The sequence below is a fragment of the Mustela lutreola genome, chromosome 10 (assembly GCF_030435805.1).
Source record: "Mustela lutreola isolate mMusLut2 chromosome 10, mMusLut2.pri, whole genome shotgun sequence".
Classification (NCBI taxonomy): domain Eukaryota; kingdom Metazoa; phylum Chordata; class Mammalia; order Carnivora; family Mustelidae; genus Mustela; species Mustela lutreola.
In genome coordinates, this window is record NC_081299.1 from 40127961 (window position 1) to 40141246 (window position 13286).

Here is a 13286-nt window from a genome sequence, read left to right on the forward strand (position 1 = left end):
CTCTCCTTTGCAGTATTTCCAACTTTTCCATTATTATTATAGTTATTTTTTTAAAGATTTTATTTATTTATTTGACAGAGAGAGAAATCACAAGTAGGCAAGCAGAGAGAGAGAGGGGAAAGCAGGCTCCCTGCTGAACAGAGAGCCTGACATGGGGCTTGATCCTGGGACTCTGAGATCAAGACCCGAGCCGAAGGCAGGGACTTAACCCACTGAGCCACCCAGGTACCCCGTTATGGTTATATATGATTAGTGATTTTTGATGCTACTATTATAATTATTTTAGGGAACCATGAACCACACCCATATAAGGCAATGAACTTAACTGAGAAATGTTATGTATGTTCTGATTGCTCTACCAATGAGCTTTTCCTCATCTCTCTCCCTACCCACAGGCTTCTCTATTCTCTGAGACACAATACAGAAATTATACCAATTAATAATCCTACAATGGCCCCTGAGTGTTCAAGTGAATGGAAGAGTTGCATACTTGTCACTTTAAATTAAAAGCTATAAATGATTAAGCTTAGTAAGGAAGGCATGTTGAAAGCCAAGATAAACCAAAAACTATGCCTACTGTACCAAACAGTTAGCCAAGTTGTGAATGCAAAGGGAAAGCTCTTGAAGGAAACTAAAAGTGCTACTCCAGAGAATATATGAATGATGAGAAAGTTTGAGTGGTCTGGGTAGAAGAACAAACTAGCCACAACATTCCCTTAAGTCAAACTCTAATCCAGAGCAAGACCCTTTCTTCAATTCTGTGAAGGCTAAGAAAGGTGAGGAAGCTGCAGAAGAAAAATGAGAAGCTAGCAGAGGTGAGTTTGTTAGGGTTAAGGAAAGAGGCCATCTCCATAATATGAAATTGCAAGGTGAAGTAACAAGTGCTGATACAGAAGCTGCAGCAGTTATCTGGAAGCTCTAGCTAAGGTAATTAATGAAGGTGGCTATACCAAACAACAGATTATCAGCATAGACTAAACAGCTTTATACTGGAAGAAGATGCTATCTAAGTCTTTCATAGTTAGAGAGGAGAAATCAGTGCCCACTTTAAGGCTTCAAAGGACAGGCTGACTCTTGCAAGGAGTTAATGCAGCTGGTGACTTCAAGGTGAAGTCCATGCTCTTTTACCTTTCTGAAAATCCTAGGACCCGTAGGAATTACACTAAATCTACTCTGTCTATACTCTTCATATCAAACAACAAAGCCTAGATGAGAACACAGCTGTTTGCAACATGGTTTACTGAATATTTTAATCCCACTGTTGAGACCTACTGCTCAGAAAAAAAAAGATTTCTTCCAAAATACTAGTGCTCGTTGACAATGTTCCTGGCTACCCAAGAGCTCTGATGAAGATGTACAACAATAGTAATGCTGTCTTCATGCCTGCTAACACAGCATCTATTCTGCAGCCCATGAGTCAAGAAGTCCTTTTGACTTCCAAGTTTTATCATTTAAGAAATCCATTTTGTAAGGCTATAGTTGCCACAGATAGTCATTTATCTGATGGATCTAGGCAAAACAGATCAAACAACTGGAAAGGATTCACTATTCTAGATACCATTAATAACATTCCTGATTTGTGGGAAGAAGTCAAAATATCAACATGAACAAGAGTTTGGGAAAAGCTGATTCCAAACCTCATGCCTGATTTTGAGGCGTTCAAGACTTCAGTGGGGGAAGGAACCACAGATGGGGTGGAAAGAGCAAGAGAACTAGAATTAGAAGTAGAGTCTGAGGATGTGACTGAATGGCTGCAATCTCATGATAACCTGAACAGATGAGGAGTTGCTTTTAATGGATGAATAAAGGAAATGGTCTTGAGAAGGAATCAACTCCTGGTGAAGCTGCTATGAAGACTGTTAAAATGACAACAAAAGATTTAGAATACTACATAAACTTAGCTGATAAAGCAACAGCAAAATTTGAGAAGACTGACCCCAATTTTGACAGAAGTTCTACCATAGGTAAAATGCTATCAAACAGCATCGCATGATACAGAGAAATCATTAATGAAAGGAGGAGCAAATTTGGTTTTATTGTTGTCTTAATTTAAGAAATTGGCCCAGCCACACCCAACCTTCTACAACCACCATCCTGATCAGTCAGCATCACTGACATCAAGGCAAGACCCTCTTCTAGCAAAAAGTTTATACTTGCTAAAAGCTCAGATGGTGGTTAGCATTTTTTTTTTTAGCAATAAAGTATTTTTTTTAAAGATTTTATTTATTTTTTTGACACAGAGAGTGATACAGCGAAGAGGGAACACAAGCAAGGGGAGTGGGAGAGGGAGAAGCAGAATTCTCACTGAGCAGGGAGCCCAACGTGGGGCTCCATCCCAGGGCCCTGGGATCATGCCTGAGCTGAAGGCAGACACTTAATGACTGAGCCACCCAGGCACCCCAGCAATAAAGTATTTTTAAATTAAGGTATGTATATTGTAACAGTGGGATGTAAACACAACTTCCATGTACACTATGAAACACAAAAATTCATTTGACTCGTTTTATTGCTATATTTGCTTTAATGCAGTGGTTTAGAACCAAACCTATAACATCTCCAAGGTATAACTTATTTCTTTATGCAGTAATTTGTAGTTTTCAGTGTACAAATCTTGCATATATTTTGTTAGATTTATCCTTAAGTATTTCATGTTTTTGGGTAGAATCATGAGTGGTATGTATAATACTTCAAAAACTCCATCTTCAATGTTCTCTTTGGTGTCGTGCAAGTTTTTTTGTTTGTTTTGTTTTCTTTTTTTGTATATTAATCTTGTAGGCTCTGCCCTGGTTAATTTCACTTGTCACTTTTAGTAGCTTTTTTTGTTGATTATATTGGACATACAAAGAAACAAACTACTAAACACTCTGTAAAAGAATAATGATAACTTACATAAATTATAAAATACATAAATTACAAAATATGCAATTTAATTTTGTTTTGGTCAGATATAACACACTTGATTGTAGTCCTCTAAAATTCATTAAGACCTCACTTATGGTCCAGGCTATGGTCTATGCTGGTGAACATACCATGTACACTTGAAAAGACTGTGTACTCTGCTACTGTTTAGTAAAGTGTCTATAAATTTCAATCAGGTCAACTTGGTTAAGAGTTTGCTCAAATCTTCTATACCCTTATTTGTCATTTTCCTATAATTGCTGAGGTAGGAATGTGAAATCTCTAGGTATAATTGTGAGCTTGTCTATTCTTTTGGTCCTGTTAGTTTTTATGTATTTTGAAACTGTTACTAGGTGCATACACATTCAAGACTGTTATATCTTCTTGAACTGTCTTTTTATTCATTACAAAATGACTCTTTTTAGTCCTGGTAATATTTTATCTGTACTCTGATGTTAAGATAGTCATTATAGCTTTCTTATGTTTAGTGTTTGTAAATATTTCCCCATTTCATTTATGTCTAACTTTTTACTGTTATTATATTTAAAGTATGTTTCTTACAGGCAGCATATAGTTGAGTCTTGGTTTTAAAAATTCATTTTAACAATCTTCGCCCTTTAATGTATAGGCCGTTTATATTTATTAAAATTATAATGTGGTTGGATTTAAATCTTTCACCTTGCTATTTGTTTTGTACATATCCCATTTTTCCTTTTTCCTGCCTTATTCTGGATAATTTTTTTAAATTAACTATATTTTGTCTTTTTTTTAGTGGTTGCTCTAAGGTTTACAATATATATCTTTAATATATAATTGACTTAATATTAAATATTAAGTTTAAATATTAATATCAAATATTAAATATTAAGTTTAAATATTAATATTAAATATTAAAGATTTAACTTATAATATAATTAAATATAATATATTTAATATATAATAGATATATAGACTATCTTCAATTAATATTATATCACTTCATGTATAAGAAGGAACCCAACTATAAATCTATTTTGTTTTTCATGCTATTGTTGTCATTTATTTTATTTCTATACATGTCCAAAAGTCAGTATTAGTTATTTTTTCTTTAAATAGTTATCTTTTGGGCGCCTGGGTGGCTCAGTGGGTTAAGCCACTGCCTTCGGCTCAGGTCACGATCTCAGGGTCCTGGGATCAAGTCCCATATCGGGCTCTCTGCTCAGCAGGGAGCCTGCTTCCCTCTCCCTCTCTCTGCCTGCCTCTCTCTCCATCTACTTGTGATCTCTCTCTGTCAAATGAATAAATAAAATCTTTAAAAAAAAATTAAAAATAAAAAATAAATAGTTATCTTTTAAAGAAACTAAAAACAGAAGGAAAAATGTCTTTTATATTTAACCACATTTTCCCATTACTAGCACACTTCACTTCTGTACAGATCAAAGTTTATTCTGGTGCCATTCTCTTGCTAAAGAACTTCTTCTTCTTCTTCTTCTTCTTCTTCTTCTTTTAAAGATTTTATTTATTTATTTGATAGACAGAGAACAAAAGAGAGCAGAGAGGCAGGCAGAGACAGAGAGAGGGGGAATCATGGGATTCCCTGGGATCATGACCTGAGCCGAAGGCAGAGGCTTTTTAACCCACTGAGCCGCCCAGGTGCCCCAAGAACTTCTTTTAATATTTCTTACAGTGCAGGTTTGCTGACTCCAAATTCTCTCAGTTTTTGTTTAAGAACGTACTTTTCCCTCAGTTTAAAAAGATTATTTTCACCTTCTACAGAATTCTAAGTTGTCCTTTTTTTTTTTTAACTTTTAGTACTTTGAAAATGTCATTCCATTGCTTTTTTAGCTTGCATTTTTTCTGATAAGAAATCTAACATCTATATTCGTTCCCTTGTGTAATCTGTGTTTTTTTTTTTCGTTCTCCTTGAAATTTCTTTCTCATTATCACTTGTTTTCAGCAATTTGACAATGATACTCCTTACTGTAGAAATCTTTGTGTTTATCTTTCATGGAGTTCACTGAGCTTTTTGGAGCTATAAGTTTTATAGTTTTCATCAATTATGGAAAAACTTTAGAGATTATTTCTTCAAATATTTTTTGTCTTGACCTCCTTCCCCAATCTTTTCTTTCCCTTGAGGATTCCAACTGCCTGTTTGTTAGACTGCTTGATTTTGCCCTAGAGGTCACTGATACTTTGTTCATTTATTCTTGTCTTTTTTTTCTCTCTGTCCTTCAATTTAGATAGATTCTTATGTTATATATTCAAGTTCGCTGGTCTTTTCTTCGGCAGTTTCTAATCTGTTATTAAGCCATCCAGTGAAACTGTCATTTCAGATATAATCTCTAGAATGGTATATTATTCCATCTTATATATTCTATTCTCCCTTCAGTAAGTTCATGTTTTTAAAACCTTGAGCATATTCATAATACTTTTAATAGCTGAGGTCCCAATGTACTAATTCATTATCTAAGTCACTTCCATTTCTTTTAACTAATTTCTCTCCTGATTGTGGGCTAGGTTTCCCTGCTGTTCATATGTATAGTAACTTTTGACTGGATGCTGGGACTCTGTTTCTTAGAAGCAATTTGCTAATTTATTAATCAACGTGTTCCTTTTGAAGGTTGCTTTTTAAGCAGGTAAAATGGCAGTCCTAGAAGAGTCTTCACCCCAGAAGTTGTTTATTCATTCCATTAAGGTGTGACTCTTCTGGAGGGTATCTCCTGAATGCCCCAGGTAGTCAATGAGGTGTTTCTACTATGGCTGGTGGGAACTCAGATTTTTCTCAGTTCCACGAGAGTTCAGAATTGTTTGCCTTATAGCTTTCAATTAATTGTTCTTTTTCCTCGCAGTCTTTCATTATCCAGCCTCCTGGATAGCCTCCTCCAGCTATATCTTGCAAAAAGTCTAGCTGCCTTGACTTCCCTAAACACTCTGTCTCTTCAAACTCAGTAAAATAGCAAGTTCTGCTTTCATTTCTCTTCCCTATTTTGGGATCCAGAAATTAACTACAGGCAGAATGTAAGACCACCATGGGGCTCATGTGTTTCCTTCTTCAGAGTCCTGCATTACCTATTGTCTAATATCTGAAAATAGTTATATACCATATATTTTAACCAGTCTTCTAGTTGTTTATAGAAAGAAGAACATTTTCATAGCAGTTACTTTTTCATAGGAAGAACCAGGAGTCTACATGTTTGGGATTTTAATAAACTGAAATCAAGATTCACAGCATCAGATCATAGTGCTTGTAAATATCCTGTTGGGGAATGCCTTGCTTCCATGTGTTTGCCCTCATATTTACTGGGTAAATATGTCCCTTGAATGTTTCATCCATCTTCCCGAATTTCTCACTCTCTGTTCAGGGTATAGTCCATTTCACAACTTTTCATTGCTTTTAAAATCAAACTTTCTTCTGCTTTTAAAGCTGTTCTTTCTGGCTGTTTAGTCTTTGCCTGTGTTATTTGTAAAAGACTCTATATGTTGACAAGGGCAATGAATGCTCTGAAGCTATGGAGTTTCACCACCATCAGAAGCAACATTATCTATAATCTTGCCAAATAAAGAAAGAGCCAGTGAAGACATTCAAAGACTGCCTAAATTTGTCTGACCTAAGCCAGGCCAACAGAGTAATTTAAATAGCATAAAATGGCTCTGAAGCTACCCAAAGAATGCTTCTGATTCTGCATGTGTATGTGATATAAAGAAGGTGCTTACCCAAGGGAAAAGGCGCTAATGTTTGTTGAATGCCTACTAAATGCCAGACATTACACAAGGGGTTGGCAAACTTATTCTGTAAAGGTCCAAACAGTAGATAGTTTAGGCTTTGTGGGCAGGTGGTTTTGTTGTAACCACACACCCCTACCATCAGTTATAGTGTAAAAGAAGCTGTATACAATACATATACAAGTGAGTGTGACTGTGTTCCAGTATAACATTATTTACAAAAATAGATGTTGAATAGATTTGGGCTGACAGTTGTAATTGCCAAAACCTGCATATTATGTGCTTTACCTATTAGGTAAAACCAACTGAAATCATTAATATTCAACTATTTCATTCTTTAAAAGTGGCAATTTCATGTTTCAACCTGTTATGTTAATCCATTTAATCTTCACAATAGACTTTCAAGGGTATCAAGAGCATCCTCATTTTGCAGATGATGAAACCAAAATTCATACCTTAAGTAAACTACCCAAATAAGAGCAATATTGTGATTCAATGAACTTGGATTACCCTGCTCTGACACACAGACATGCATATGTTGGTATGAAACAACTTGGTGTCACCTTGTCCCCTCCAATTATGTTTTTCTATTTGCCACTAAAGAAACATTGAGGTTAAAAAAAAAAAAAAGATTTTTTTATTTATTTTATTTGACAGAGAGATCACAAGTAGGCTGAGAAGGGGAAGCAGGTTCCCTGCTGAGCAGAAAGCCTGATGGGGGGCTCTATCCCAGGACGCTGAGACTACTACATGAGCCGAAGGCAGAGGCTTAACCCACTGAGCCACTTGGGCACCCTGAAACATTGAGTTTTGATAATTTAATTTTTATTAGAAAGAAAATAAACCCGATTCTCAGTTTTTCAAGTTACTATACTCATACAAATTCACTGTTTAGTTGTTTATTATCACAGATGTCAACTTAGTGGAGCTCTGAACAATTCAAATGACTGAATGTACTCTATGTTTGATCCTTATAAAGCATAGAAAGATCAAGACAACTGTTCTTACTCTCAATTTTTAGAATTTATAAAAGAGAAATACAAGAATACAAATTAAAATACAATCAAATATCCCCTTCTCTGGGAAGTCCTTTTTTCACTACCCCCATCTGTCAGCAAAACTGGTTGCTTCCTCTTCAATGATCCCTCTGCATTTACATAAACTTCAGTTGTCATTGCTTATACATCTGTCTCACACTATATTTTGCAGTCCCTGAGGAAGGGACCTGAACAACAGGACCTTATTCTTGCAACTTTCAGGGCCAGCATGTTTACTGGCCTATAAAGTTGTTCTACAAATGTCAAGTGAATAAACAGATAGATAAAAAACAAACAAACAAACAAACAAACAGTAACAGCCAAAGGTTAACTATGTTAGATATGATCTTGTATTGACTACTTTAATCTTCAAAATAAACTTAAAGGAGTAACTATATTTGTAACTACTGACTCTTTCCGTCTTCACAATACCTCTAGGAGTAATTATCTCTCTTCTACAGTTATAGAGACTGACACCAAGAGACGTTAATTGTTTGTGGTTATTCAGATGGTAAATAATAGAACCAGGTGAGAGGAATAAAGGAAGCAAAGAACCAAAGAAGGAAAAATTAAAATAATTTAAATAGAAGAACAGAAGGGCTTCTGGGTGGCTCAGTCAGTTAAGCATCCCCCTCTTGGTTTCTGCTCAGGTCATTCACGTGTTGCACGTGTTGTGGGGTTGAGCCCTTGTCAGTCTCCATGCTTGGCAAGGAGTTTGCTTGAAGGTTCTCTCCCTCTGTCCCTCTCTCACATGGATGCATGCACTCTCAAATAAATGAATAAATCTTTTTTAAAAAATAGAAGAAAGACTTTTAAAAAAAATAGAAGAAAGAAATATAAAACTTATTTCTAAGAGGGTTGGAGAATGTGGCTTGGGAAGAGGCATATAGGCAGTTTCTTAAAGAAAAGTTTGAAGGAAAGAAATTATTGCTCCAGGTATTCCAGACAGAAGGAATAGTATGATTAACTGACACAGAGTAGGACAGAGTATCACATATATTTCAAGAATAGAAAAATGAGTAGTTAGCTAAAGCTGAGAAATATATGTTATCATATTCAATCATTGAGAAATATTTACTGAGCATTTATTCTGGGCCTATATGGGAAAATAAACCTGGAAGAGAAATTTCAGATCCAAGAATGAAGAGTTCTGAGTGCCAGCATAAAAATCTGTACATAAATCAACAAATATTGGGCTCCCATTGAAGACAAATAAGTAAGGCTGAATGTGATTCATTCTGGACTTCAGAAATGTTAACCTTGCAACAATGGATGGAATGACTATAGTGGAAGCTTATGAGTTTACTTAGTAGGTAATTATAGTGTAATAAGTATGTGGTAACTGTGAGAGTCTATTCAGAGAGCAGCTCCCGTAAAGTGGAGGGCAGGGATCCAGTGGCAAGGGAATGTCCATAATTTGACACCTGTCAAACCCAGTGCATCAGGGAGGTTACAGAAGAAAATGGTTTCCGTCACAAGGATCAAAGTAGATAAAATACTCACATTCACAAATTCTTTTTATTTAAAACTACGAAAAAGAAAGAGGGATATGTGTGTGGGTTTTGTTTTGTTTTTATTTTACAGAAGAACCATTGTGGGATGATTCTGCCTATAAATGATCTCAATTTCAATGCGAAAATATTTAATATGCAACTTTCTGATTCCTAACACATGCGTAAAGAATTTCTCAATAGGCACCCGGTGGCTCAGTTTGTTGAATGTCTAGCCCTTGATTTCAGCTCAGGTCATGATCTCAAGGTCCTGGGAAGGAGCCCTGTGTCAGCCTCCATGCTCAGTGGGGAGTCTGCTTAAAGATTCTCTCTCCCTCTCCCTCCATCCCTCCCCCACCTCAAATAAATAAATCTTTAAAAAATAAAATTCCTAATTTCTAAAATTCTGAGTTAACATTCCTTTAGCCAATGATGGACCCACAGAAGCCCATTAGTAAACTCAAAAGAAAAAAATAGTACACAATAAAAAAGGATTAAACCTGAAGGATTAAATTGTGTTTGCAGCCATTGCTGCACCACCTCTAGCTCACCCAGCTCTAGCTGAAGGAGAAGGGGGGTAAGTAAGGAGGTCTCTATTCCATGGCTCCTACAAAGTGGACTGGAAATCCACTGGTGGTAAAGCACTGAGGAAACAACGGATACAAAACCCACTCGCAAGGACGCACCCTCTCCTAGAAGGGGGAGCAAACCTAATCATTACAGGCCTGGTATTATGGCACTCTGTGAAATTAGGTGTTATCAGTGAACTTCTGATTCATAAACTTCCCTTCCAGGAGCTGGTACAAGAAATTACTCAGGACTTCATAACAGATTTGTGCTTCTAGAGTGCAGCTATTGGTGTTTTGCAGGAGGCAAGTGAGGCCTATCTGGTGGGCCTTTTTGAAGACACCGACATATGTACTATCCATGCCAATTGGGTAACAATTATGCCAAAAGACATCTAGCTAGCATGCCACACACGAGGAGAATGTGCTTAAGAACCTACTATGATGGAAAGCATTTCATTCTTTAAAAAAAAAAAAAAAAATTCTCTTCTTCCTGTTATTGGTAGTTCTGAATGTTAGATATTTTTTTCCATGGGATAAAAAGATACCTCGGTATATGACTGAAAGTGGGAAAACAGAAGACAAAAATCAGGTACTGGCAATTTTTCCATTTTCATTTGTGTGTGAATTTATTTTTTATTTTTTCAGTGTTCTAAGATTCATTGTTTGTGTGTGTGAATTTTTAATATAAATGGAGGGATGTAAACCATTAAAGCAAGTCAAATATTTCAGTGAACAAGTTTCAGCAGTTCAACTTTATAACATTTATAAATAAAACCGCTAAATATTTTGCACAATGCCAGCATTTGGATTTTTTAAAAGATGAGTGAATTTTCTTATGATGGCAACTAAATGGTGTTCGTAGCATTTTTATCATACAGTGGATTCCATTCATTCACTATACTTTTCTGAGGTGTCCTACAGGCAAGTATATGTTTTAATATGGTCACTCTTCTGTGCTGTTCCTGTAAGTTTTCTATTAAAATATATTAAACTATAAAAAATTTTTAATTGAAAAAAGGCAGGATTTTTCTTACTTTGTGTAAGCACTATTAAAATTAGAATTTTAAAAACTACTTATATTCAAATTGTCTGCATTATAATAAGTAAGAAGTCTAGACATAATTCAGAGTGTTAAAATTATTTCTACTCTCTGGAAACCAAGAGCGTCCTTGTTAAAGTGTAAAATGAGATTTCGCCTACTTGCAACTCCTTGTTCTCACAGCTGAACTGTCACAGCATGAAAACATTCCCCTACTGGTGCAGCTTTAGATACCTATTTCCCTGGTGAAAGAGTGCAAAAGGAACTGAAAGAGTTATTGACAATTCATACAGTATCCCATACCCCATTAAAGTACAGCTACAAGCAAAGAAAATATTTTAACTCTGAAGGGAGATGGGACAACAATGTTTTAAATGACTGTTGACTTCACTGAGTAGCATTGAAAATGTCAAAAGAGTGTAGTCTATCATGTTGGTAAGAGACTCAAGATTATACAAGAATCTAATTATAAGAAGTCTACTTCTTTGCCCTGTTTGCTAAGTCAAAGGTTAATGAGAAGTACACTAAAGAAAACATCTCCTGTGTTATTGCAAAAAATTTCTCATACAACATAAAAATGTAAATGAAAAAGTATTTTAATCTTAGTTCTCTCCATTAACTTTTTAAAAAATAGCTTTTGAGGTATAATTTACATGCCATAAAATTTCTCATTTTCAAGTGTTCAACTCAATGATTTTTAGTAAATTTACAGAGTTGTGCAACCTTGCCACAATCTAATTTTAGAATACTTGCATCATCTCAAATCCATTAACTTCTTGATCTATGATGTTTCCATAAATTCATGGAAGCCACTGGTATCTAAAGTTACTATATATTCAAAGCCACACAAATATCTGCAATTGAGCAGGGAAAGTGTAAACTAACCTCACTTTTAATGACCTTTATAATCAATCCTCTACTCTGGCACTGGGAAGAAAATGTTCAGGTGCTTTCTCTGAAAGTTAAACCATTCTAAGTATTAAGTTATGGCACACTGTCTTGGAAAGAAATTAATTATATTTTTGTTGGTAACACATTTCAGGCTGTTTACACAGCTGACATTTCTCAGCTGTACCCAATTCATGCCCTAAGCTGTGAGGACGATCTTGTTTTGTAGCAGATGCCTCCACTTGAGTGATTTAAATAAGTAAAAAAACACCATCGCCTGCAACAATATAGATTAAAAGCACCAGCTTTATGAGTTTTTATAATCCTAATGAAAGAAAGTTTCATGACATTTCTTTGGCTGGGATCTTCTTAGAAGACTACAGTTATAAGCCATTTTTGCCAAAACCTAAGTACTGGAGCTAGTGGATCTGCTATGGCACCAGTTAAAAGCAGTCTGGCCCCAAACATCTTTGTTGTATCAAATCATGCAGCTCAAGGCAACATTCTGCCAATGTGGCAACATTTGCTCTAGGGAGGTGTGGGCAGGCATCACTTCACAGGTTCTGGGACAAGGTGCAAATATGAATAATGAGGCAAAAAGAATCAAGTCTCTTAATGGAGATTCCCTCTTGTGTAAGCTGTGACTTAGAGACAACATCAGGTAGTATTACAGTCTTGAAAACGGTAAGTTTAAGCTGAGACAGGAAGTGTTTCAAAATTTACAATAGGATAATCATCATAAATAGATATAGTAACAGGTAAAAATGGCAGACTAAATGTTTTCCTCTAGCTTATTATGGCAGTGAAAATTATGGGTAGTTTAAGAAAAAAGGGCCATTAATATTACTATAAAAATTAGCTTTTTAAAAAAGTACCAACCTACTATGGGAAATGTAGTTTTAAAATTAAAATAAAATATACTGGTAAGGTTGATTTTGAGAAATCTGTAATTTAGGAAGAAAAATTTGTGCTTAGGATATTTCATTAGGAACGTCTAAATATATTCTTTTCATTAAGGAAAAAATTAAATCAAGTAGCATCAAATTCCTGATATTGACACTATAATATTACCAAGAGAATGTTGATATACTTGGTTTATGATATCTGTCCTGCAAGTGAACTCAAATGATCACAACTCCTTATTTTGACATTATTTGATATATAAAGTTCTTTCAATGGAACATTCAAAGCATTTGATTCTGCTTATTATCACAACCAATTAGACTGAAAGTGGCAAGAGAGAACAGAATAAAAAAACTGATAACTCAACTGTCACTTACCGAGTCATCTGTGGCAGAAGTTGGCCAGCCCTCCCATAATTGATGGCGAACAGGAATACTCGTAAGGTCATACACATTTCTCTTTACCTATGCAAAGAAAAAGATAGCACAATTAAAATAAGGTTTTCCCGCGACTTATGATCATTGGCACTTATGTGATATTCATGTACTTCCTTTTCTCTTCTGGATTTGAAACAAAAATTTGAAACTAGGAAAAGAAAAGTCAAAAATTCTGTAAAAAAATTTAAATCAAATTTAAAAGCAGATTCTCAATGAAAACTGGGTGAAATAAAGATTTAATAAACACCTCCCTCTGCCGATTGTTTTTATATTCCTGGATGACTTCAAGTTTCTTTTTAGTCAGGAAACTTTAGGTACACAGT

At 35.3% G+C, this 13286-nt stretch overlaps 1 protein-coding gene across 1 annotated transcript in view; it reads right to left on the bottom strand.

The window, feature by feature from the left end:
• Positions 1-13286, bottom strand: part of FAF1 (Fas associated factor 1) — a 492920-nt gene that overhangs the window by 202684 nt on the left and 276950 nt on the right. Inside the window, exon 8 of the mRNA XM_059136657.1 lies at positions 12904-12990. Within this exon, the coding sequence (XP_058992640.1) occupies positions 12904-12990 (87 nt within the window). The remainder of the gene's footprint in view (positions 1-12903; positions 12991-13286) is intronic.